At 40.1% G+C, this 22,955-nt stretch overlaps 1 protein-coding gene across 3 annotated transcripts in view; it reads left to right on the top strand.

Annotated features, from left to right (window-relative positions):
• KLHL32 (kelch like family member 32) overlaps positions 1-22,955 on the top strand; it is a 235,665-nt gene that overhangs the window by 27,733 nt on the left and 184,977 nt on the right. For all 3 annotated transcript variants that reach the window (XM_082633331.1, XM_082633334.1, XM_082633332.1), the window contains exons 2-3: positions 13,258-13,345; positions 21,659-21,839. In XM_082633331.1, the coding sequence (XP_082489457.1) occupies positions 13,323-13,345; positions 21,659-21,839 (204 nt within the window). In that variant the 5' untranslated portion in view covers positions 13,258-13,322. The remainder of the gene's footprint in view (positions 1-13,257; positions 13,346-21,658; positions 21,840-22,955) is intronic.

The raw sequence follows: 22,955 nt of genomic DNA, 5'->3' as shown, positions 1-22,955 counted from the left end.
CGTTGCGGAGCACAGGCTCCGGACGCGCAGGTCCAGCGGCCGTGGCTCACGGGCCCAGCCGCTCCGCGGCATGTGGGATCCTCCCGGACCGGGGCATGAACCTGCGTCCCCCGCATCAGTAGGCAGACTTTCAACCACTGCGCCACCAGGGGAGCCCCTCTAAGGCTTTTATTTACCTTATGCCTTAGTATGTAGAGTGGCAGTAATTTGGGGGTACAGATGAGGAGGTATGATAGAGTTGAAGTCTGTAGCGTTTTTCACTCTGGTGTTATAATGACGACAGCTAAAACTTGTTGATTTATGTTCTTAGCACTGTTCTTAATACTTATATTGACTCTTTAAACCCCTGTAACTATGCTGTGAGGTAGGTGGTGTTAACATCATTTTAAACTGAGGCACAGACAGGTTACATACTTGCCCAACGTCATATTGCTAGTGAGGTGGGAGTTGAAACCAGTTTAATTATGATATTTGCACAGTTATCCTCGTGCTAAATGCCTTTCTAGAACCCAAGACCAGATTTTAGAAGGTCCACAAGAGAAATGGTTGTGCGGAGTATTTTCCAGAAAATTATCTGTGATAGCTGACACCTTGGAAATTATTGAGCAATTATGAAAGAGATTTTGCTTAGTAGAAATCCCTGGAGTCCAGCTATTCTGTGTTGCTAATTCTGGAGACAACATGGTCTATGATGAGGGGTGTGAACTCTAGTCAGACTTGCCTGGGTTTCAGTCCCGGCTCTGTCACTAACTAGCTCACTGACCTTGGGAAAGTTACTTCATCTTTAGCTCAGACTTGATGTTGGATTCATATTCTCTGCTTGGTAGGTTCCTATAGGTGGCATTCTTAGCAGTTTCCCCAGAGAGACCCAAAGTCGTTGTTGTTTTTGATGGTACGTGGATAAAAAATATTTAACAAAGACATTAGATAGTTCCTGGGACTTCAAGTTTTTGTGATGTACGTGGGCAAGTCCATTTTTCTGTTATACACAGTAAGTGAAACCATGGGATATAATTATAGTGTGCTTTCTTCATGACATAAACATGATGATGTTGTTTTCACTAATAGTATATAGCACTATTTACAGTATATCCTGTAAATAGGTAGAATATCACCAAAGGGCAATACTGTCTCCATTAGAAAATACACTTAAAAATTATGTGATCTTAGATTTTGTGCATTGGGAAAATTAGGATTGATAAAGAAAGGATTCTACTTCAGTCATTGTGAAATATCAACCAGGATGGATTTGACAGCTTTTTTTTTCCCCTCTACCTCCTCCGCACTCTTCTGAGATTTGTCCTCCCACTTGTTGAGCCCACCCAAGCCTATTGACTGAGCCAAGAAAACAGACTCCACTCTCCTCCTCTTCTGACTCATGCCAAAAAGTCATGGAGCAATTCAAAACATGTCTCAAATCACAAAACATAATGTGGAAAACTTTCTTGTCTCTGACTTGGGAATATTCTTTAGTATTTTGTCATCTGTATGATTAAGTGATGTTTTAGGTGAACTTCATTTCTTTGGAGGCTTTCCCTGACCCCTCAAACCAAACGCCCATTGACTCTGTCACATCACAGTTTTGTTCACCTGTTGCACTGAAGGTTCAAAGTGACACTAATTTTTTAAATGAAATTGAAATTTGGGTATCTTTCTGGTTTTGATATCTTGAAGTGGTTAGGATTGTGTGCATATTTTGTAAAAGACTTGGAGTGCCTTTGTAATGACATGGAAACGTGTTTTTGGAGAGGTCTGGAACTTCTGCATTTGTGATAAAAGTGCATTAACTCCCTAAACAAGACTATTTATAAACAATTCATTTATTAGCAAGTCTTCTGGGAACAAAGCTCCTTCTAACAGAGGTGAGTGGGACATGGTCCCTACCCCTGTAATTCACAGTTAAGATGTCATTTAAGGAGCAGCTCAACTCAGCTGAAGGAACTTAACCTCATGCCTACGTCCTTCCTTCTACCTTACGTGTCTTTTTAAAAAGAAAAGTGTGCTTTAAGAAGTGATAGCTTTTATCACTTGTCATGTTAAAAAAAAAAACCCAGACATTTGGGTTTACAAAGTCATTTAAATCTTACTCCTTTATATGCATTCCTGGCGTATGGTAAATGCAGTTTAAATGTTGAATGAGTGAGAGAGAAGATGTTACTGAATGGTTAGAGGAATTCTTTGTTATTCAGCCCGGTCAGATCTGTGTTTTCATGGAAAACCAACTATTTTGTCTGAGAGAATGAGCATGTCTGTTATAGGCTTTCCAGATGAGAGGTGCAACACATGCAAAGATATGGAGGCTTCTGAGTTATACTTTTGTAAAATAAGAACCCTGTACTAGCTGGAGATGCAGGATAGCTTACTGGTTGAAAAGAGTGGGTCTGGATATAGACTAGCTAGGTTTTCACCCCGGCTCCCATACTGGTTGTGTGACCTTCATGAAGTTACTTAATTTCTCTAAACCTCCATTTCCCAATCAGGAAAATGTGTATAAAAATAGAGCTTACCGAAAGGGCTTCCTGTTAAAGATGGCAGACTGAATACATGTCTACATTGCATCTCCAGATGGTACAGAGTTCTTATTTTACAAGAGTATAACTTGGAAGCCCCCGTAGCTTTCAGAGTGTTGTACTTTTCATCTGGAAAGCCTCCTCCTTTCTCTCTGGATCCTTCAGTGCTCCTCCACTTAACCTTCCTCCACTGTTCTCACCGACATCCATCTTGCCTTTGGTAGGGTGATGTGCTGCAGCAGAATGTAACAGAGCTGGATTTGAGTCTCGGCTTCACCAGTTCCCAGTTGTTTTTTTACCTCAAGCATTTCAGCTTGCTGGGCCTCTGCTTTTTATTCTGAAAAAAATGGACTCATTTAATTCTGATAATACTAGGTCAATGTAAGAATTAAATGTAAGATTGCACGTAATCCTAGTCTCCTTATTTAGGCACTTGAACTATGGTGCTTCCCCAGTTCTAATGCTTCTTGCAGATGTAAGATACACATCAGCTTTTCAGTACATCAGCAATTGATTTAAGGTACAGCCTCAATTTTAGAAATTTTAAAAAGAAAAATATTGTAAATCTCTCAGTTGATGAAAGTGCAGAATGTCTTGTACTATTAGGGTGATGGAAATGTGGATGTTATGCCTTACTTGCAGATTACAAGCTATTTGAAGGGCAGAGACTATTTTTAATTCTTTCGTGTCTGTCATCACATCTTGTTCAGTGATTGCTGGAAATATATTAAGCCTTTAGTAAATATCTGAATGAATGAAGAGTCCATGGTTTAAAATTTAACAAGAAGACTGTCTCTCTATTTGAAAATGGAGTTAGGATTACATCTAGATCAAAGGTTAGAGAACTATAAACTGTATATTTTCTATTCGTTAGAAGGCAATCATTAATCAGAGAAGAATGTTCATTCGCTGATTAATAACTTTTTTATACAGAATTTTCTAATGAAATAAAATAATTACATAAATGTAGCACATTGATTTTTTCCATACAATGATGTTGTTGTCATACAGATAATTTTTATATAGCAGAATACTCAAGATCTACATTTTGTCATCTATAAAGATACAAATGGATTGTTTAATTTTCAGTGGTCTGGGAGCCATAAGAAATTCTTTAATGAAAAAGTTTTCATGGCAACATTTTTAAAAAGCACCTTACGATGTTATAATTGCAGGTTAGGTTATTTTGACAAGAATGTGTAACTGATCCAAGCATTTTATGTTTCTATTCATAGAGGAGTGATGGAGCTAAAAATTAAAGTAAGAGCTGAAAAGGGGTGTGTTAATGTGACTGGAAGAACTGACTTAAACATATTTTAGTTTGGTTCCCAAGGTCTCCAGCTGTATTCATGAGGGTGACTAGATACTTCATCCTTGTTCTCACTAGAGGAATTTTTAATATTCAGTGCAGAATTTTTTTGGGGTATGCATTTTGATAATATAAACTAAAACATTATGATTTAATATATGCAAATAAGCTGGCATTACAATCTCATGCTCTTCATTCTAAAACAGAGATACATCATACTTTTGCTTTTTCTGCTTTTGGGGATTTTGTGAGAATAATGGTAGTCCGTGGGTTCAAGACAGTGAGCAAGATAGATGTGGATCCTGCCTATATAGACAGGGTGACCAAATAAGTTATGATCCAAACTGGGAGACCAAAGAAAACAAATGGAGGGTGCAATTAGTAATTGCGCTGGGGAAATAGACAAAACTGTGGTTACCCCAGGATGGTCACCCTATTTAAAGAGCTTACTGTCTTGGGGTGGGATTAGGGGTGGAAATGAGGCTGAGCTAATAGCTTCTGCCTCCCCTTTCCCCAAACAAGTAATTACGTAGAGTGCTAATTATGCTGTGAGTGTGAATGTATAGGTATTATTGGAGCTCGTAGGAGAGTAACAAACTCAGACCTAGGGGGGTTTTAGGGAAGGCTTCCCAGAGGAGGTGACATGTGGGACTTGCAGGATGCATAGGAGCTAACCAGGCAAAGAGGACATAGAAAGTTCTGGGCAGAGAAGATGATTGATACCAGTATCCCGAAGGGGGAGAATAGCTCAGTGTGGATGAGTGGATCTGTATGATTGTGACCAGGAAACAAGAAATCAAGTGGTAGAACAGAAGGCTGGAAATGTTGGTGGGGTTACCATTTTAAGGAATTGGACTTTTATCACAGCAGTTTTAAGCAGAGGATTGAAATGATCAGGTGGTTAAGGGCTTTTGCCTGCATTCATTTGACTGCCGAGTACCCAAGTGTCTTGTCTGGGGCTTGGTCTCCATATCCCCCAGCGTGTGGAGACGGGCAGTATTCCCCCTTCCCTGTGTGGGTGGATCTAGATCAGGACTACATTGGAAAGGGTGCAGACAGTTGAAGGTGTTAGTGACAGACTGGTGGGGTTACCCATGGGAATTTGGTGGAAGCCCACCTGGGGAAAATAATCACCTGAAGTTTTGTGGAAGGCTCACAGGTGCACATAGCTTGGCCTCAGAGTCAGAGTCCGGGGAGGTGGCAGGTGCTTCAGCACATGACCAGGCTGTGCTTCCACGCTCTGGACCTCATCCCTCTCTTCTTGGGCCCCTGCAGTACTTATGCAACCTGGGAAGGAGAGCGCTCCTGTAAAACAAACAAACTATATCCCTAGGAAGTTTCCTCTCAGAGTGGTGAGATTTAGCAAAAGTGAGCTCCGATTGGATATGTGAAAGCCAGGAGCCAGATGCTCAAGGGAGCAGTGGTGGAGAGGCAGCTGTCTAGGCCCCATGGGTCCTTCGAGGCTGACATTTCTTAGAGTCACCTGTGATCCAGCTTTGAGCAAAGCACCAGTTATCCCAAACCTGGAGGTAGGGTGGTCAGCGGGCCTGGAACGGCCTGGAACATCCTGTGAGCCTCAGAAGCTTAGAGGAGACTGGCAGGCCATGTCAGCTGTGGCTAGAAAAGACTGATTTCAATCATGGAGCAGAGTGATAGCCAGAGGGCAGCCAGGGCAAGGACCTGCACCTGTTGGGCTATGCCCTCCCCTGGGGGCTGTATAGTTTGCTGGGGCTGCCATAACAAAGCCCCACAGACTGGGTGACTTAGAAATTTATTTTTTCTTGGTTCTGGAAGTTAGAAGTCTGAGATCAAGGTGTAGGCAGAGTTAGTTTCTTCTGAAGCCTCCCTCCTTGGCTTATAGATGGCTGCCTTCTTGCTGTGTCCTCACATGGTCTTTCCTCTTTGTCTGCATGTGTCCTATCTCCTCTTCTTATAACGACACCAGTCATATTGGGTTAGAGATCACCCATATAACCTCATTTTACCTTAGTTACTGCTTTAAAGGCCCTGTCTCCAAGTATAGTCACATTCTAAGGGACTGAGGGTTAGGACTCGAACATGTAAGTTTGGGGGAACCCAGTTCAGCCCATAGCAGGGACCTCAGAGGGGGACACCAGCTAGTGGTGGTTGCAGGTACTGATCCCCAGCTGTTGGCTTCTATGGGTCATGCAGGCCTAGGGCCATTTGAGTTCCCTTCAGAACAACCTTGAATGTGTTATGGTCCCATTTTTGACTTACAGTGAGGGAGATATTACTTTGCATAGTTACTTGTTTGGTCATTGGGCATCTTAGATTATTGGAAACATTGTACTGAGTCAGAGAAGGTTGATTTTTCCTTCGTTCTCTGGCCCTGGTACTAGGTGCCTGTGGCTCTTGGTGCTGTTTTCAGCACTTGAGGATGTGACTGCAGCCTGGAATACGTTCCCTTCATTAGTGTTAAGTGTGCTGAACGTGTGGACTCTGGAGTTAGTCTGCTAAGCTTGGTTCCAAGCTTGGTTTCACCACTAACTGGTTGTGTGGCTTTTAACAAATTACTTGACCTCTTTATGCTTTAATATTTTACACCATAAAAAAGGATAGTAAAGTACGCAATGGATTAAATAAGGTATGGAAAGCAATTCCTATGCTGAACACTTAGCAGGTGCTTAGTAGAGGTTGTCCTATCATTTTCATCTTTGCCAGCCCTCCTCTTTAACATGACACAGAAACAGCTGCACGGCCACACATGGGATGACCTGTGCAGGTGCAGGAGCGCTAGCATTCCGCCACATTTCTCTTAACGTCATCCGAGAGTCAGTTTTTTTTTTGCGGTATGCGGGCCTCTCACTGTTGTGGCCTCTCCAGTTGCGGAGCACAGGCTCCGGACGCACAGGCTCAGCGGCCATGGCTCACAGGCCCAGCCGCTCTGCGGCATGTGGCATCCTCCCGGACCGGGCCACGAACCCGTGTCCCCTGCATCGGCAGGCGGACTCCCAACCACTGCGCCACCAGGGAAGCCCTCGGGGGAGTTCTTGGAGTGCATTTTCTCATAGAAGCAAGATTTAAAGTTTAAACGGTGGTTAAGTTTTCAGATAAGCTCATAATAAGTGAATATGTGCATCTCTGTGTGTTTTTAAAGCATCAGAGCTGCCCACCCCCATTTCTTCACAAACAAAATCTTAGGTAGAACCCTAATTGAATTTCTTGGGAATCTTTTAACCCTCAGTTGAGTTCGCCTAAATAAAACAAGGAATTTGTTATAAAAATCTAGGTTGTTTCATGTACTCCCAGAGGCAAAAAATGCATGGAAAATCGAGAATGTCCTCTCTTTCCATCTGTTGCCTGTAACTTTTTCTCTGTACACTTGCTTCTTTTGCTGTTTCTTTTCCTGCAGAATTGTTTTCTTGGTTTCCTAATCCACATGGCAGAAGACAGAGTTGAGACTGGAGTGAGGTGCAAAATTTAAGAGGGCATCAAAAAATTAGATGATCAAGATAAATAATATTTTAATGTAATATTTCAAAGATGATGAACAAAATATAAAAATTTTAATGACGATAGGATTAGTATAAAAGGAGCCATCTCTGTCAGTTCCTGTATTGTTTTCTACTTGCAAGTGAGCAGCACAACTGATCTGAAGACTGGTGGTTCTAATTCCAAATCCCAGAGAAGAGCTCTGATTGGCTCAGCTTGGATTCCACCCGGACTCTTAGACCCATCAGCTAAGGCTGGGTGGTGGGAGGTGCTCGATACCAACAGAACCTTGTGGGCGGTTGGGCAGGTACAAGAACAGGTGTTCACTCTGACACAGTACCACGTTCATGCATGTGAGGACACTGGTCAGGGTCGAGTAAGCCAGGTAAATCTGGCACTTTGTCTCTCCTTCTCCCCACCTTAAGGTTTCTCTTTAGACGCCAGCACTAAACTTACCAAGCCCTGAAAGGGAGAGTTGAGCCCATTTGAACAGGGGATTTAATTTCAGCCAACCAGTGAGTTAGTGCCAGCCAGGTACAAGGCCCAGGAGAAATGTACTTGGCATGGTTGGTCAGGATAAATGTCTGATGGGGGAAAGTAGATGCCACCCCTCAGACAGAAAGCCAGAGAGCTTTTGCTGTTGGGGAGAGGTTGATTGTGTGACCTGGTGATTACCCTTGTACAATGGGCCAAAGAGTACAGGGTTGCCTTTTTTTTTTTTTTAATATTTATTTATTTTTGGCTGCATTGGGTCTTTGTTGCTGCACGCGGGCTTTCTCTAGTTGCGGTGAGCAGGGGCTACTCTTCATTGTGGTGTGCGGGCTTCTCACTGTGGTGGCTTCTCTTGTTGCGGAGCATGGGCTCTAGGTGTGCGGGCTTTAGTAGTTGTGGCTCGCGGGTTCTGGAGCACAGGCTCAGTAGCTGTGACGCATGGGCTTAGTTGCTCTGTGGCGTGTGGGATCTTCCAGGACCAGGGCTTGAACCCATGTCCCCTGCATTGGCAAGTAGATTCTTAAGCACTGCGCCACCAGGGAAGTCCAAGGTTGCCTTTTATTCCTTTGGGAACTCTTCTACCTTTCCAATAACTTCCAAACTACGACCAGAGTGATCTTTCTAAATGCAGATCGCATCGTGCAAGTCTCTTGCTTTAAAACCTTCCGTGGACTCCCACTGGTTTTAGGATAATGACCAAGCAGTATTCTTAACACTGCTTGTGTGATCTGCCCTCTGGCCTCTGATAGGCCCTGCTTCTTTCTGCTTTAGGGCCTTTGCCCGGGCTGTTGGCTCTGCCCAGGATGCCTCCCAGAATCCCTTTCCCCACCCCTTACCCAGTTGATAGTTATCTTTCAGAGATGCGCTCAGATGTCACATCCTCAAGGAAGCCCCTTTTCTGATCACACAGGATGGGCCAAGTTTCCTGCTATGTAAAATGATAATAAATCATAAATAGTACTAAAACAACAACAATAATAACAACTAACACCATGTGACAGGCACCTTCTGAGAATTCCAATTTGTTGAATCCTCACGACAACTTTATGAGGTGGGTATTACTATTTTTAAGATGAGGAAGCTGTGCTTAGAGACCCTTGCACTTATCACAATTACGATTAAAGAATGAATTATACAGGCACTGGCAGTGGGCCAGGATAGGGCGGAAGAGCAGCCTTTTGTTTAGAAGGGAAGCGCTAGGAGCTGGTCTCGAGGCTGTGTTTGCATAGCAGAGCACGCTGTGCCCTGGGCTGCCTGCTTACTTGGGATTGCTTTGAGAGAGATGAATGATGGTTGTGAAGGCTAAAACACTGTCAAGCCACTCCTTGCTGTCCACTGTGGCCCCCTACAAGCCCTGTGAAAGGAAAACCTCATGTATTAATTACTGTATCCTAGGAACCCAGCTCCAGGTCTTGCATAAAGTAGTTCTTCAAGGAAGATTTCTCTCATGAATCAGTGAAAAAAAATCTCCACAATTCTGGAGGTAGTTTTGACCAAGCTATATCGAATTCTGCCCTAATTGTGCAACACTGATGGTGAAGGTCAGTCCTCAGGGATTTCATTTGATCTGGGGCTGAATAATGGATGCCCAGGACTTGAGGGGACACGTGTGGACCCTGGTTTGGGAACAGGTGGGCCAAGGGAGCAGATCTGAGACCTCAGGAGTGCTGGTCCTTATAGTGAGGCAAGGCTGGGAGGAGCATTGTGCCCTGAGTGGAAGCAGACGGATCAGAGTTGCATGCTCTTTGCACAGGTGATCACAAAGTCTAATTTGGTGGAAGGGAATGTGTTGCCTTGATAGTTTTAGGGCCATGGGTGTGGGGGGCTGAGATGAATATAATTCATCATATGATGATTTGATTCCATGGTGCCAACAGGCTCAGGAAATTGTAGATGGTCACAAAGGGACCTTGACCATGATCACTCTCAATTCGTAGAAGAAGAGCCACATCATATGCTCCCAACCCCACATAGCACTACCCTTAGGGCTTGTGCTAAATGTCATTATATGTCTAATGGGGTGTGAGCAGCCCTAAGAGCTACATGCTTGGAGAGCGACTCTAGCCTTTTTTTCCTACTATTCTGCTTCCTACGGCCCCACCAAATTGGCCCAGCGCTGAATCCATTTCTGGATTTCAAGGAGGGGAAATGCAGGAGGCTGGCCCGGATTTCCATGGGCTCTTGGGAAAAGGTAAGAGCCTTGAGTTAAGAAGGAACCCACATCCCAGGCACGGGGAAAAAGTGCAAGAAGACAAGAGGATAAAGAGGTCTGGCTGGCCAAAAGACATGCTTCATGTAAGGGAACTTAAAATATAAAATAGAATTAATAAACAAAATGTAAAAACAAATGTTATTTATACAAAAAGAAAGTTATAATCCAGTGATACAATTTATATAAAATATATGTAGTAAGTTGTAAATAATATGTAGTAAAAATAGTAAATAATAACAGTAATATTCAGGGGTTGAGTCATCCTTTAACTCATTTTAACTCACCTTTAAAATGGTGTTCATTTCACTAAACATTGTAGAATGGAGCAGATTATAATTAGGTAGTTTCTGAGGAAAGCTAATTTAGTGCGTTGATCTCCAAACAATACGGGAATTTATCTTAAGATTTTTAATTGTCATGTTTGGAATGTCTGAAAAATATCAAGGTAAAAGTGTTCTTTAATTTTGGATTATTTTAACTTTTAGGATTCTTATTCTACATTCACCTAGTTATTGGGAGCATTTAAAAATATTAGACTTTCTGAAAGATTAAGGTTTTTTTTACCTCTCTGTAGTAATAAATATTCTTATGCCATCTTAATGCTCAAGTGTCCATCTCTGTTAGTGTTTGTGTTAGGCAATAGAGCCTGGAATTTATAACCTAATTTCGGAAAGGAATCTGTAGCAGTGGTAGGTTGCTAAGAAAGTCTCTTAGCTAATGAAACAACATGCCTTGAATTATTCTGATCCTTTTTACTGCCAGTTGTAATGGATCAGTTGAAAATGATGCTCATTTTTAGATTCGTCAAAACTTAAATTAGAAATAAATGAAAGTATAGGTATACTATTTTCAGTAATTAAAAAAGAAAGCAAGAAATAAGTATAAATGTGTGAAAAATGTTTGAAACAATCTGTTCAGTAACAGTGGAATTCTCAGCAAATTATGATATATCTATGTGAATTACTACAGTATGAGGGTTTGGATACAATGTAACAAATACTATATATTAGTTAGATTGGAAATCATAGGTCTCTCTTATACAAATCAGAGAAATAGGCACAGCTTTACACATTCCTTTCATAAGTGTTTTTACACTGTATTGCTTTTCAAAATGAAACTTAGAGCCTGTTTAAGATTATCCAAATTGGAATTAATTTTGCTGCTTGGGTGTGTTAGAAAATGGGAGCTAGACCCTCTAATGAGAGTTGTAAAGCATAGTCATGGAGCACGTTCCAGACTTTTCAAATAATTTACTTCTCTGTTTAGAGTTACAACAATGATTGAAAACAAAGGCAGGGGTACGGACTGTGAGATTGAATGAATATATAGCCAAGGAGTGATTTCAAGCCTGACAACTTCATCCAATTACATATTTCCAATTATGCTAATCCTAAAGCTCCTGAAAAATCTGTTTTCCATTTCCTTATAATTTTCATCCTTTCTATATATTTTTCAGAAATTCACTCCTTGAATAGAAAATGGTCTTTCTGTAGATGCCCAAGACATAGTTGATTTTAACTTCACTAAAGGACAAGTCAACTAATATTTGTGGTTTAGCCTCTGCAACTTTATTTTGTCAGTTTTTTAAAATTGAAATATAGTTAGTTGATTTATAATATTGTGATAGTTTCAGGTATACAGCAAAGTGATTCAATGTTTTATATATATATATATATATATATATATATAGAGAGAGAGAGAGAGAGAGAGAGAGAGATTATGTTTATATTCTTTTTCAGATTCTTTTCCATTATAGGTTATTACAAGATATTGAATATAAGTTCCCTGTGCTATACAGTAAATCCTTGTTTATGTATTTTATATATATCAATAGTAGTGTGTATCTGTTAATCACATACTAATTTATCCCTCCCCCCTTTCCCTTTGGTAATCATAGTTTGTTTTCTATGTCTGTGAATCTGTTTTGTAAATAAGTTCATTTGTATTATTTTTTTAGATTCCACATATAAGTGATATCATAGAATATTTGTCTTCCTCTGTCTGACTTACTTCACTTAGTATGATAATCTCTAGGTCCATCCATGTTGCTGCAAATGGCAACATTTCATTCTTTTTTATGGCTGAGAAATATTCCATTGTATATATATACTGCATCTTCTTTATCCATTCCTCTGTTGATGGACGCTTAGGTTGCTTTCATGTCTTGGCTACTGTAAATAATGCTGTTATGAACATTGGTGCGCATGTATCTTTTCGAATTAGAGTTTTTCTCTTTTCTGGATATATGCCCAGGAGTGGGATTGCTGGATCAAATGGTAGCTCTATTTTTAGTTTTTTAAGGAACCTCCATGCAGTTTTCTATAGTGGCTGCACCAATTTACATTCCCATCAACAGTATAGAAGGGTTCCCTTTTCTCCACATCCTCTCCAGCATTTATTATTTGTAGACTTTTTGATGATGGCTGTTCTATCCCGTGTGAGGTGATAGATACCTCATTGTAGTTTTGATTTGCATTTCTCTAATAATTAGCAATGTCGAGCATCTTTTCATATGCCTGTTGGCCATCTGTATGTCTTCTTTGGAGAAAGGTCTATTAAGGTCTTCTTCCCATTTTTTGATTAGGTTGTTGGTTTTTTTGATATTGAGCTGCATGAGCTGTTTGTGTATTTTGGAAATTAAGCCCTTGTTGGTCACATTGTTTGCAAATATTTTCTCCCAGTCTGCAGGTTGTCTTTTTGTTTTATTTATGGTTTCCTTTGCTGTGCAAAAGCTTGTTTGATTAGGTCCCATTTGTTTATTTTTGTTTTTATTTCTACAGTAACTGCTGTTGGGAAAGCTGGACAGCCACATGTAAATCAATGAAGTTAGAACACTCTCTCACACCATACAAAAAAATAAACTTAAAATGGCTTAAAGACTTAACTATAAGACATGGCACAGTAAAACTCCTAGAAGAGAACATAGGCAAAACATTCTCTGACATAAATCGTAGCAGTATTTTATCAAATCTTAATTTTTCCTTTTGGCTGTCTGATGTTTTAATTTTTACTGTAACTCTTACTTTAGCTATTTTTGGTTCTCAAATACATTTTGACTTCTTAGTCCCTGAAGTTCCAGTAAGGTGAAAAAACTTTAAAATTTAGAAGCATTCCAAACCATTGCCTATTATAAGAGCTTTCAGTCAGATTGTTATATCTTGATGATAAAACTCTCCAGGGTGCCTCTTTAGCATTCTAAAGCATTAGCATCATTAAGGCCCAGAGTGTGCTTTTTTGCATTTAGCTTACTGTGCTTCTCTTTCTTGTTTTTTTTTATTCAGCTGGAATGCTTGCCGACTCCTCTGCAAACTTCTAAGGCTGAGACCCTGAGGAACCCAGCTGGAGAATGCCGTCTGAACGCTTCCTCAGGTTGGTCCTGTAGGATACGTCTTTGCTTGTGTAGCGAGACATGTGTGACTTGAAATCCTCACACCGCACATTCTAGGACCAAGCACAGGGAGGGGGCTCAATGTGTATTTGAAGAATTAAGCAAACCAGTCTGAGAGTGTGTGTGAGTTTAGTATGGTAGCACAAGGGCTAACCACTGAGATATAATTACTGGCCAAACCTAGATATGTTAAGGATTCTTTGATACTACTTTTTATCTTTTTCTTATTTAGGATGCTAACCTCCCTCAAACAAAAGGTAGACTTCTCTGAAGGTATATGATTTAAAAAAATAATGAGAAAACTATACATATATATGATTATTGTCCCCTTTAAAGCAATCACTTCAGGGTGTATAATATGTATTCTTAAAATATTCATAAGATTTTACTTTAGTACTTATTTAACAGATATTTATTTGTGCAGAGGATCCAGCAGTGAATAAAACAAATAAGGTTCCTGCTCTCATGAAATATATATTCTATGGGGGAAACAGATATTAAACAAATCACACCAGTAACAACACAAATATAACTGTGAAAGTGCTTTGAAAGATTGGTAGAATGAGGTAGTACCTTCCTGAAGAAGTGCTCTATGACCTGAGATTTGAAGGGTGGGAAAGACATGGGGAAATGCCCTTAGGCAGGAAGGAGCCTGGCACATTCCCAGAACTGAGGGGGCCAGTCAATAAGAAAATGCAGGGAATTCCTTTGAATATTCCCAGTGGAGGCAAGTCTTCATCATCCTCCGCGGAACCCGTCAAAAGGATCTTCAAAGCAAAGAATGAGAGAGGTGATAAGCCTGGGAAATGCCTTCTTTTTAAATACTAAGAATTGAGCATGTCTATGAAATAATGAGACCAGCTTTCTTCCATGACTCTGAAGCTATTAGAGATGACTAGTTCCAAAAATGTGTTCAGAAATGGAGGCATTGCTACTGCCAGTATAGTGCCTCTGTGCTCCCCAAGTGAGTGTTGCTGTAGATGGGTGACTCTCAGTGGGGGATATTTTGCCCTCAGGGTACATTGTGTAATATCTGGCATCATTTTTGATTGTCACCAGGATAGGGGGTGCTATTGGCATCTAGTGGGTAGAGGCCAGGGATCCTGCTAAACATCTTAACAAAGTACAGGATAATGCCCATAGCAAAAAATGTCAGAATGTCAGTTTAACTGAGGTCAGGAAATCCTGCTCTGGATCTGGCATCCAGCCAGCATAGCACATAGAGACCATGGTATCTGTCTGCCACCAACTAAGCCAAGTGATTTATTTCTGGCTAATAGGATCCATGTGCATTCTTCTCCAAATGATTTTTTACTTTAGATCTGCTATCTCTGCTTTCACTGATCAACTCTGATTCCACTGCCATCTGTCCTCCATAGCACCATCGTCTCTGCTGGGACACAGACACCTCCTTGCGCACTTTTCAAACTTCCCCTGTGCCACGTGGAACTGTTGCACCAGCAACATACATGTGCTGTGCTGGGTCATCTTCCTCACCCTGAAAAACTCCAAGCACCTCCTGCTTTCACTGAGACCTGTCTTCTTCTGAGGCACCACTTCTTTGTAGCCTTCTCAAGTGGTGGCCTTATTTCCTCAAATCTCATGTATTTTAGGGATGGGTAGAGAGATGGTTGTCACCTGGGACATAGTTTTGCTTCTAGGTCGTTACTCCTCATACCGGTTGTTTGAGAAGATGTCGACAACAAAACGACAACAAAGACGGGCTCTTCTGAAGGTGATGCTCTGCAGCTCTCTCCATCCCTTCTTCCTCTCCACTGTTCGCAGGGCCATCTCCCCGCATTCACTGAGCATTTGGCATCTGGCTGACAGTCTTCCTTCTCACCACAGACCCTTTACAACTTCCCAGTGGCCTCAGTGTTTGCCTGGAGGATCTGCCGGACTTTGTGGCCTTGGATCTTCAACCTGCTTATGACCTTCCTCACTGAACCACCTACTCTCATGGTCACGCCGTGGATCATGCATCCCCAGTAGTTGCTCTATTTCTGAAACTACTGCATCAGCCGCTTTATTCTTAGCAGGACCTCCTCTCCTTCTAGCTTCCTGATTTACCTACCTCCACAGTGGTTGTACTTTGACCTCATGGCAATGTCTCATTACGGGCCCGGCCATTTTCTTTCTTTTCTTTTCTTTTTAGTAAATTTTTTTGGAGTATAGTTGATTTAAAATATTGTGTTAGTTTCAGGTGTACAGCAAAGTGATTCAGTTATACATATATATATATGTATATTCATTCTTTTTCAGATTCTTTTCCCACAAAGTTTATTACAGAGTATTGAGTAGAGTTCACCGTGCTATACAGTAGGGTCTTATTGTTTATTTTTTTAATTAATTTTTATTGGAGTGTAGTTGCTTTATAATTGGGAGGTTGAGATTGATATATATACACTATTGATACTATGTATAAAATAAATAACTAATGAGAACCTACTGTATAGCACAGGGAACTCTACTCAGTGCTCTGTGGTGACCTAAATGGGAAGAAAATCCAAAAAAGGAGGGATATATGTATACGTATAGCTGATTCACTTTGCTGTATGGTAGAAACTAGCACAACATTGTAAAGCAACTGGCCCAGCCACTTTCTACCAATCCGTCAACACTTTCCTTGCCTCATTTCCGTTCTTAGCCAGTTTAGAATCTGTCACTCTTTTAAATCCTTAATTTCCCTTGCTCTCTGCATTTTTGATCCATTTACCTGACAAAATCCCAACCCAGGTGAACCCATGTGTTTCCATGCCTTCATTGTCCAGTGGAGATTGGTTCCACTGAATCTTTAGATTCAACAAGCCAAAAAATGCCCAAAGTTTTAATATTCGCTCCCTCCTGCTACTCAAAAGGCGGTCCTTTCCCACAGCTCAGCCCAGCCCCGCTTCTATGTTTTGAATCCTATCTTTCTTCTCATCAGCCTTTGACTATTGGTTGTCTCTCAGCTGTGTTCTGGAGACACAGCTGTGCTTCCGTTATTCTCTCTATCCACATGAGTTTTACACCTCTAGCCAAGACCTCTTTCTGAGCTCCAGATCCTGTACCACGCTGGCGCTTGTCCTCAGGGTCCCAGCCCTGAACATTCTGTGGACTGTGTGTTAGGTCCATGCCCCCCACTGCCACAGGATCAGCATTTGCTGTTCCTCTACCTGGAAAACTCTGCTGTCCCCATTTTGCCATGGTAACTTGTTCTCATCCTTCAGCCTGCAGCTCCAGCATTACTTCTTCAGGGAGGCCAGATTATTTTATTAAAATGTAACTACCTTGCTAAACTGAGGGTTCTGTGAGGGCTGCTACAGAGTTTGGTTTGTTTACCATTTTATCTCCAGTGTCTGGTCCAATACCTGGCACAGGATGAATAAATGTTTGAGTGAATGAAGGAATGAAGGAATGCAACAAGACTATCCATTTATATTTAAGTTCCTTTCCTTAAGTATCCATTTGTAATTAACTTGCATAGTCTTCGTTATTCTTGGTCATTCGCTAAGCATATTGTATTTCCTTTGCTTATTATTTTGACCATTGTTATTAATTGCTAGAATTAATTTTAAGGTATTTACAAATTACAAAGTATTCTATAAAAAATAAAATTAAGTTCCATGTTGGTTTTTTTCCACAGCCTATATGCTTAAATAAATAAGATTGTTTCAATATTGATGTATTTAATTTGTATTAAAATATTTTGACTGTGGAATTGAAGTGATTAGGGCACAGTTTATCAATAGACTGAACTGAGATAATCAGGCATAATCCTAGTACTATCAGGTTTTTTACCCGGTCCTTTTCTTTTTTGTGTAAAGTAATCTATTTAAGCAATGAGGATCTCTATGCTACTTGACTGTGTTTGATATATAAGTATATAATACCTTATTGGTGACCTTACTTGAAAACTACCTGAATATATTTTGTATATCTAAGTACTAAGTAAACATTGATATAGAAATTGACTTGAATTTTTAAATTTGAGATACAGATGTTTAAAAACCAGACAGCTGTTTTGGAATTCATGTCTTGCAAACTGACAGAACTCAGTCAAAATTTATGCTATAAAAAATGAGAATCTGAGAGATTTCTGTGATCAAAAATCTTCACTATGAACTTGAAATAGTGATTTACACTAACACAGTGCTTCACTGTGAGTGAGCTGTACCATGTTATGAACATCGTGCTCTGCATTTGACTTTTTAGTTCTTCCATCAATTCCAGAATGAAAGTTAAAGATTTGAAGTCATAAATAGTCCTGTCCTTGAGACCTCATTTATTTATCTCCCTGTTACTGGATGCTGACATTTGACCAATCAGATGGTTGCTCCGTGGCATCACTAAAAAGCAATTTCTTGCTCAAGGAGTCCGGGGCTTCCCATGTTGTACCTGGAAGAAGCTGGGTCCTGTGAGATTCAGGAACAGCCAGGCTCATTGGCAACCTGATGGGGTACCTGAAGCCCTTCTAGAGTTCAGGTGGAAAGAAATGAGGGACACCTCCCCAGGGAACTTATAGACTGTCCCGTAGAACCATAGTGCGAAGTATATATATAATTTAAACTTTTCAAGTAGACACAGTTTTTAAAAAGTAAAAAGAAACAGGTAAAATGAATTTTAACAATATATTCTATTTAACCCAGTATACCCCAAATATTATCATTTCAACATGTAATCAATATAGAAATATTAATGAGATATTTTTACATTCTTTTATTTCACACTATGTCTTTGACATCCAGTGTACATTTTCCACTTACAGCACATTTCAATTTGGACTACACACATTTTAAGTTCACAATAGCCACATGTAGCTAGTGGCTATTATACTGGACAGTGCAGTTCTAAAGAATTCCACAGAGGAAAGGGTATTGGGGTTGCCTTGAGGAAGCCAGGTCACCCTCTTGCACCCACTTGTGAATTTTGAGGTGGCAATATTGCTTCCATGGAAGACCTTTCCCAATATTCGGATGACACACAAATCTGTATACCCTTGGGATATGTGACTCCTGTTTTACGGAGTTTTTTGTTTGTTTGTTTTCTTGGTAATTTCAGAAGTTTTAGGAATATACTTTTCCTTTCTTCTTCGTTTCCCAAATAATGGAGAGACATTGCTCTAAGGTGGGAGGTTTAGATTGCTAAGTTGTATAATTTTGATGCCAAGGGAACCATACGTAAGGATGTGTCTGCTTCCCATTCTAATTTAGACATGGTTCATGATAGTCTTTGAATCACCTCGACCCTGGTTTATAATTATTGGCTTTATCACATGGGCCTATGGCTTTTCAGCTGTGTTCTGTGACCACTTGTGCCTTAACACTTACACGGTTGAAGTCTTTTGCAGATTTACACCTGAGAGTTGAGTGGGAAGTTTCAGAATACAATAATGACCTGTTGATTAATAAGCCTTTATTCCTTGCCAAATGTTGGAGTATTTGTTTCTGCTTTTAAGGAGTCCTAACATATTGGTTCCAAAATATTTGGAATCTTGTGCCAAGTGTTGCCTTAAATATTTAGCATGCTGTTTTCTTTAAGCTTGAATATTTCAAGCCCAACTGAATGATCCTGTGAAATTGTGCAGCATCACAATTGTTTCAGAGCTGAGCCCTTTATTCTTTGCCAAATTTCAGTTTACAGCTGCTCTTTCCCTGGCAAGATTTATTCACTGTCTATAGATATCTGAAATGCAAATACTGATTCAGTCTTAATAATAAGGACATGAATTGTGGCTCTATATTTGGAAAATGAGTAAGGAAACATTATAAGCAATTATTTTAATGTATTCTTCTGTTCCACTACAAATGAAATTTCAAAATACATTTATGTAGAATTTAAGGTGATATTAAAAGGGAGAAAAGTTATGAGAGTTTTAAATAAAGGTATCAGTAAAATCTGTTTTCTCTCCCCAAACTTATCTTAGTCAGTGCAATGATAAATGTTTTTGAAGCATGATTTCAAACATTTCCTATCACTATCTCATGTTATATTAATGTATATTATTTTTCAAAGGTAACTTTGATTTTGAGATTAACTATGCACACTCTAAATATAAAATTAATATGGACTTTCTGATTTTTTTCCCCCCAGCATAGATTTTTGAGATCTTCTTTACAGATTATCAGTTTTTGGTTTTGTTTCAGGTTTTGTTTGTTTCTTTTATTTATTTTTTATGTTTTAAATTTTTTTGGCCACGCGGCATGTGGGATCTTAGTTCCCTGACCAGGGATCAAATCCGTGCCCCCTGCATTGGAAGTGTAGAGTCTTAACCGCTGGGCTGCCAGGGAAGTCTCTGTTTCTTTTATACTTTAAGCAGGAGGACAAATTACATTACTATGTTCATGGTAATAGGTTCTCAAAATGCCTAATCTTGCATCATCGGGTTTCTTATCTGTGAAATGGAGATATTAGTACCTGTCTCATAATGTTGTTATGAAGATTAAATGAATTGATAATTGTATATCACTAAGACTAATTCATGGAACATAGTAAGGGCTTTGTGTTTGTAAAATATATAAAAATGTCATCCTTTTAGGAAGGATTTTCAAAGACTATCCTAAAGCTTACTTAGCTGAGATAGTATTTCTATTACTATTCTATTCCCTCATTTCTTTGAGCTATGCTAATTAATCTCCGTTCTAGCCTTTGCCTAGCAATTTGTGTAAGTGTTATTTATGCTTCTGAGTGTGGTTTTCAATTACTGACTTTAAAAGTCTGCCTGTAGCTAGAGCCGCTAGATGAATATTCGATGACAGTAACCATTTCAAAACTCACTGCTGCATTTCAACTGAAAATAATCCTCCCACCTTCCCACGAGAACTTACTATATCATCATCTCCTGTCAAATTTATTTTTTCTTTCAATAGTTCTGACATTTTTGAGGCTCCCCAGTCAAAAGTGTCCGATAAAGCTTACTGGCTGCACTCTGGCATTTCCCAGGAAGCCTTTGGTTTACTTTAAGGTGATTTATGCTGAACCGTAATTTACCAGCCAACTGGCGGCACAACCATGCAGGCTCGGCTGGTGGTGACACCCTGGCTCTCCTGAGAGGCTCTTTCACATTCAGAGGATGTCGAGTTATCAGGATGGGAGAGACAGTGCTCGTTCATCCTTATGGCAACTTTACTCGGTTTCAAGAAGAGTTGCAGGCCAGAAATAGAGCTTGATGGCCCTTGCTCTCATTCTGGGAGTAACTTAGGACTGGTGCAGCTCACTCATCTTAGTCCAGTGTCGGTTCTGAGATTCTAGAGTGCCGTGGAGATTTTCATGTACCTAAGCTGGAATTGTTCATAACTAGCCACAAATTCCGTTTGCGTTTGGTGTTTATAGCATCACTTCTACATTATTAAAGGAAGATCTGGGGTTTCACCCAGGAGTTTTGAAAGGATATGGGATGAATATTTTAGGTTGGGGTAGGGAGGGAAGGGATAAGTTTCACAATGGGTAAGTTTAGTAATTTCACAAAATAGAGCAGAAAATAGATTGCATAGTCATTCATAAGTCTAATATGAAGATCACACAAGATGTTGCAGGCTAATAAGATAGATATATTTTACTTTCAGCCTTAAATTTTTTCTTTATGATGGCATTTCTTTTGATGTTCTCCTGGTGGTGCATAATTTCCTAAGTTTAATAATAAGCCACTATGGTTTAATTAATGGCCTTTTACATGAAGTGGTCACCAGTAGCCTTTTTTCCCCCTAACTAACATTTGCTCAGTTTCATTTTATTTATTAACGGAGTATTGTGTCTTGTGGGGAGACTGAGAAACTTCTTGTGTCTCTGGTGAGCCATGCAGTGGGTTCTGTGCTGGAGCAGTGCATGGCAAGTTCTGAGCTTGTGCTAACCCCACACAGGTGGTACAAAGCTAGAAAAGGAATCAGAGAGCTAGGGAGGGGGTCCCAGAGTGGAAGGATTTGCACACATATATACACACATCTAGACACACATCCAGAAAAAGCTTTGCACTCAGAGATGTATACATACTGAGGGGACAGGGGCCCAGAAGCAGAGGCTCACAGGCCTACAGACATGGGCCAATACACAGACACAGATGGACACACAACAAACACAAATTCTCAAAGAGAGGGACCAGTAGGAAGGAGAAAGAGGTCCTGTTGGGGGGGGAGGAAAAGAGAGAATTAGAGAAAAAGAAAGCAAGAGGACAGTGGGGACTAGGAAGGTCATACCACTATAGGCACTGGAATCCACACTCCCTGAGTTGCTCTTGAAGGAGGGAGGGAGCCTGGGGGCGACTGGGCTGATGAGAGGAACAACATTGACTGGATTGCTCTCTTCTCTCCTCCTCGCAGTATTCAAGAAATGCTGACAGGCCAGAGGCTCTGCCACTCAGAATCTCACACTGATAGCGTCCTGGCAGCGCTGAATCAGCAGAGAAGTGACGGCATCCTCTGCGACGTCACCCTGATTGCTGAGGAACAGAAATTCCATGCTCACAAGGCAGTCCTAGCAGCCTGCAGCGACTATTTCCGGGTAAGTCAAGGTGGTTTGTTTGTTTATTTGTTTCTCTTAAGATATTAATAAACAGAGGATGACAGTTTTCCTGAACTGTCGCACAATCATCAGCCAATTAGATAATCATCCCCAGAGTTGTGAATGTTGGGGGATTTTCTAGTCAGACTGAGATTGGGGCCCCATCGGGATCCTCCCTGGGCTGGACACCTGGATGTCCCTCCAGTGGAGAGCAGACATCTCCTTTGGATCTGAGCTGAGGGGCATTTGACACTCTACCACCAAAAGAAAGTGTGGCATTGTAGTGTACCATAATGGGGGTGCAGGCTGAGGACAGGATGTTTCTGGATTCAGGATCAGAAGGACAATCTGTAAGACAATTTATTTCTTAAAAGGTCTCTAAATATATGTAGTGTTTCTGATTTTTTTATTTTCTATGGATGTTCTCGTCTTAGAGCTTTCCAAGTCTCTGCTCCAGGGACGGAGATGGAATTGACCTAAAGGATATTTATGGTTGACATGTGGGTGCCTGTTTAGCTGAAGACGTTGTCTTGTTAAGTAGAACTTTGGAGTTTGATTTCCAGTGGCTAATGATATGTGATGATGTGTTTGTTGTTGTTTTTTGAAGGTGAGTGTATAGTATGGTTTTAGCTAAATTTAATTTAATTTAATATTTCCTATGATTCAGGTCATGGGCAAAGGACTTTATATACATATCTCATTGAATCGTCACAGCAATCCATTTTATAAACACATGCACATGCTATAAAAATCACCATTTTACATGTAAGGAAACTGAATCTCAAAGATTAGGTAATTTGACGTAACCCAGAGGTGAAGTAATAAGTCACACAGTTCTGAAGTGGCAGATCTACAATTGAAATCCATGTCTGAGTCTTAACCAGCATTCCATTCTACCCCTTATAGGGATATAAGAAAGAAAATTGTGACAATTAATAACCAAATTTTTTTGAAGTATTAATTTCTGAATATACATGATTTAATTCTTATTTAATTTTTTTCAATGTTATTTCAGTTAACTAGTGATTAGGTAAGAAATTCAAAACACAATAGTATACAATCTCTATATAAATTAGAATATAAATTTAATTGTGAATTAAAAAAACTTTTTCTTAC

Source organism: Mesoplodon mirus (assembly GCF_964341445.2).
Source record: "Mesoplodon mirus genome assembly, chromosome: 10".
Taxonomy (NCBI): Eukaryota; Metazoa; Chordata; class Mammalia; order Artiodactyla; family Ziphiidae; genus Mesoplodon; species Mesoplodon mirus.
This window is presented reverse-complemented; position numbering and strand designations above follow the sequence as displayed.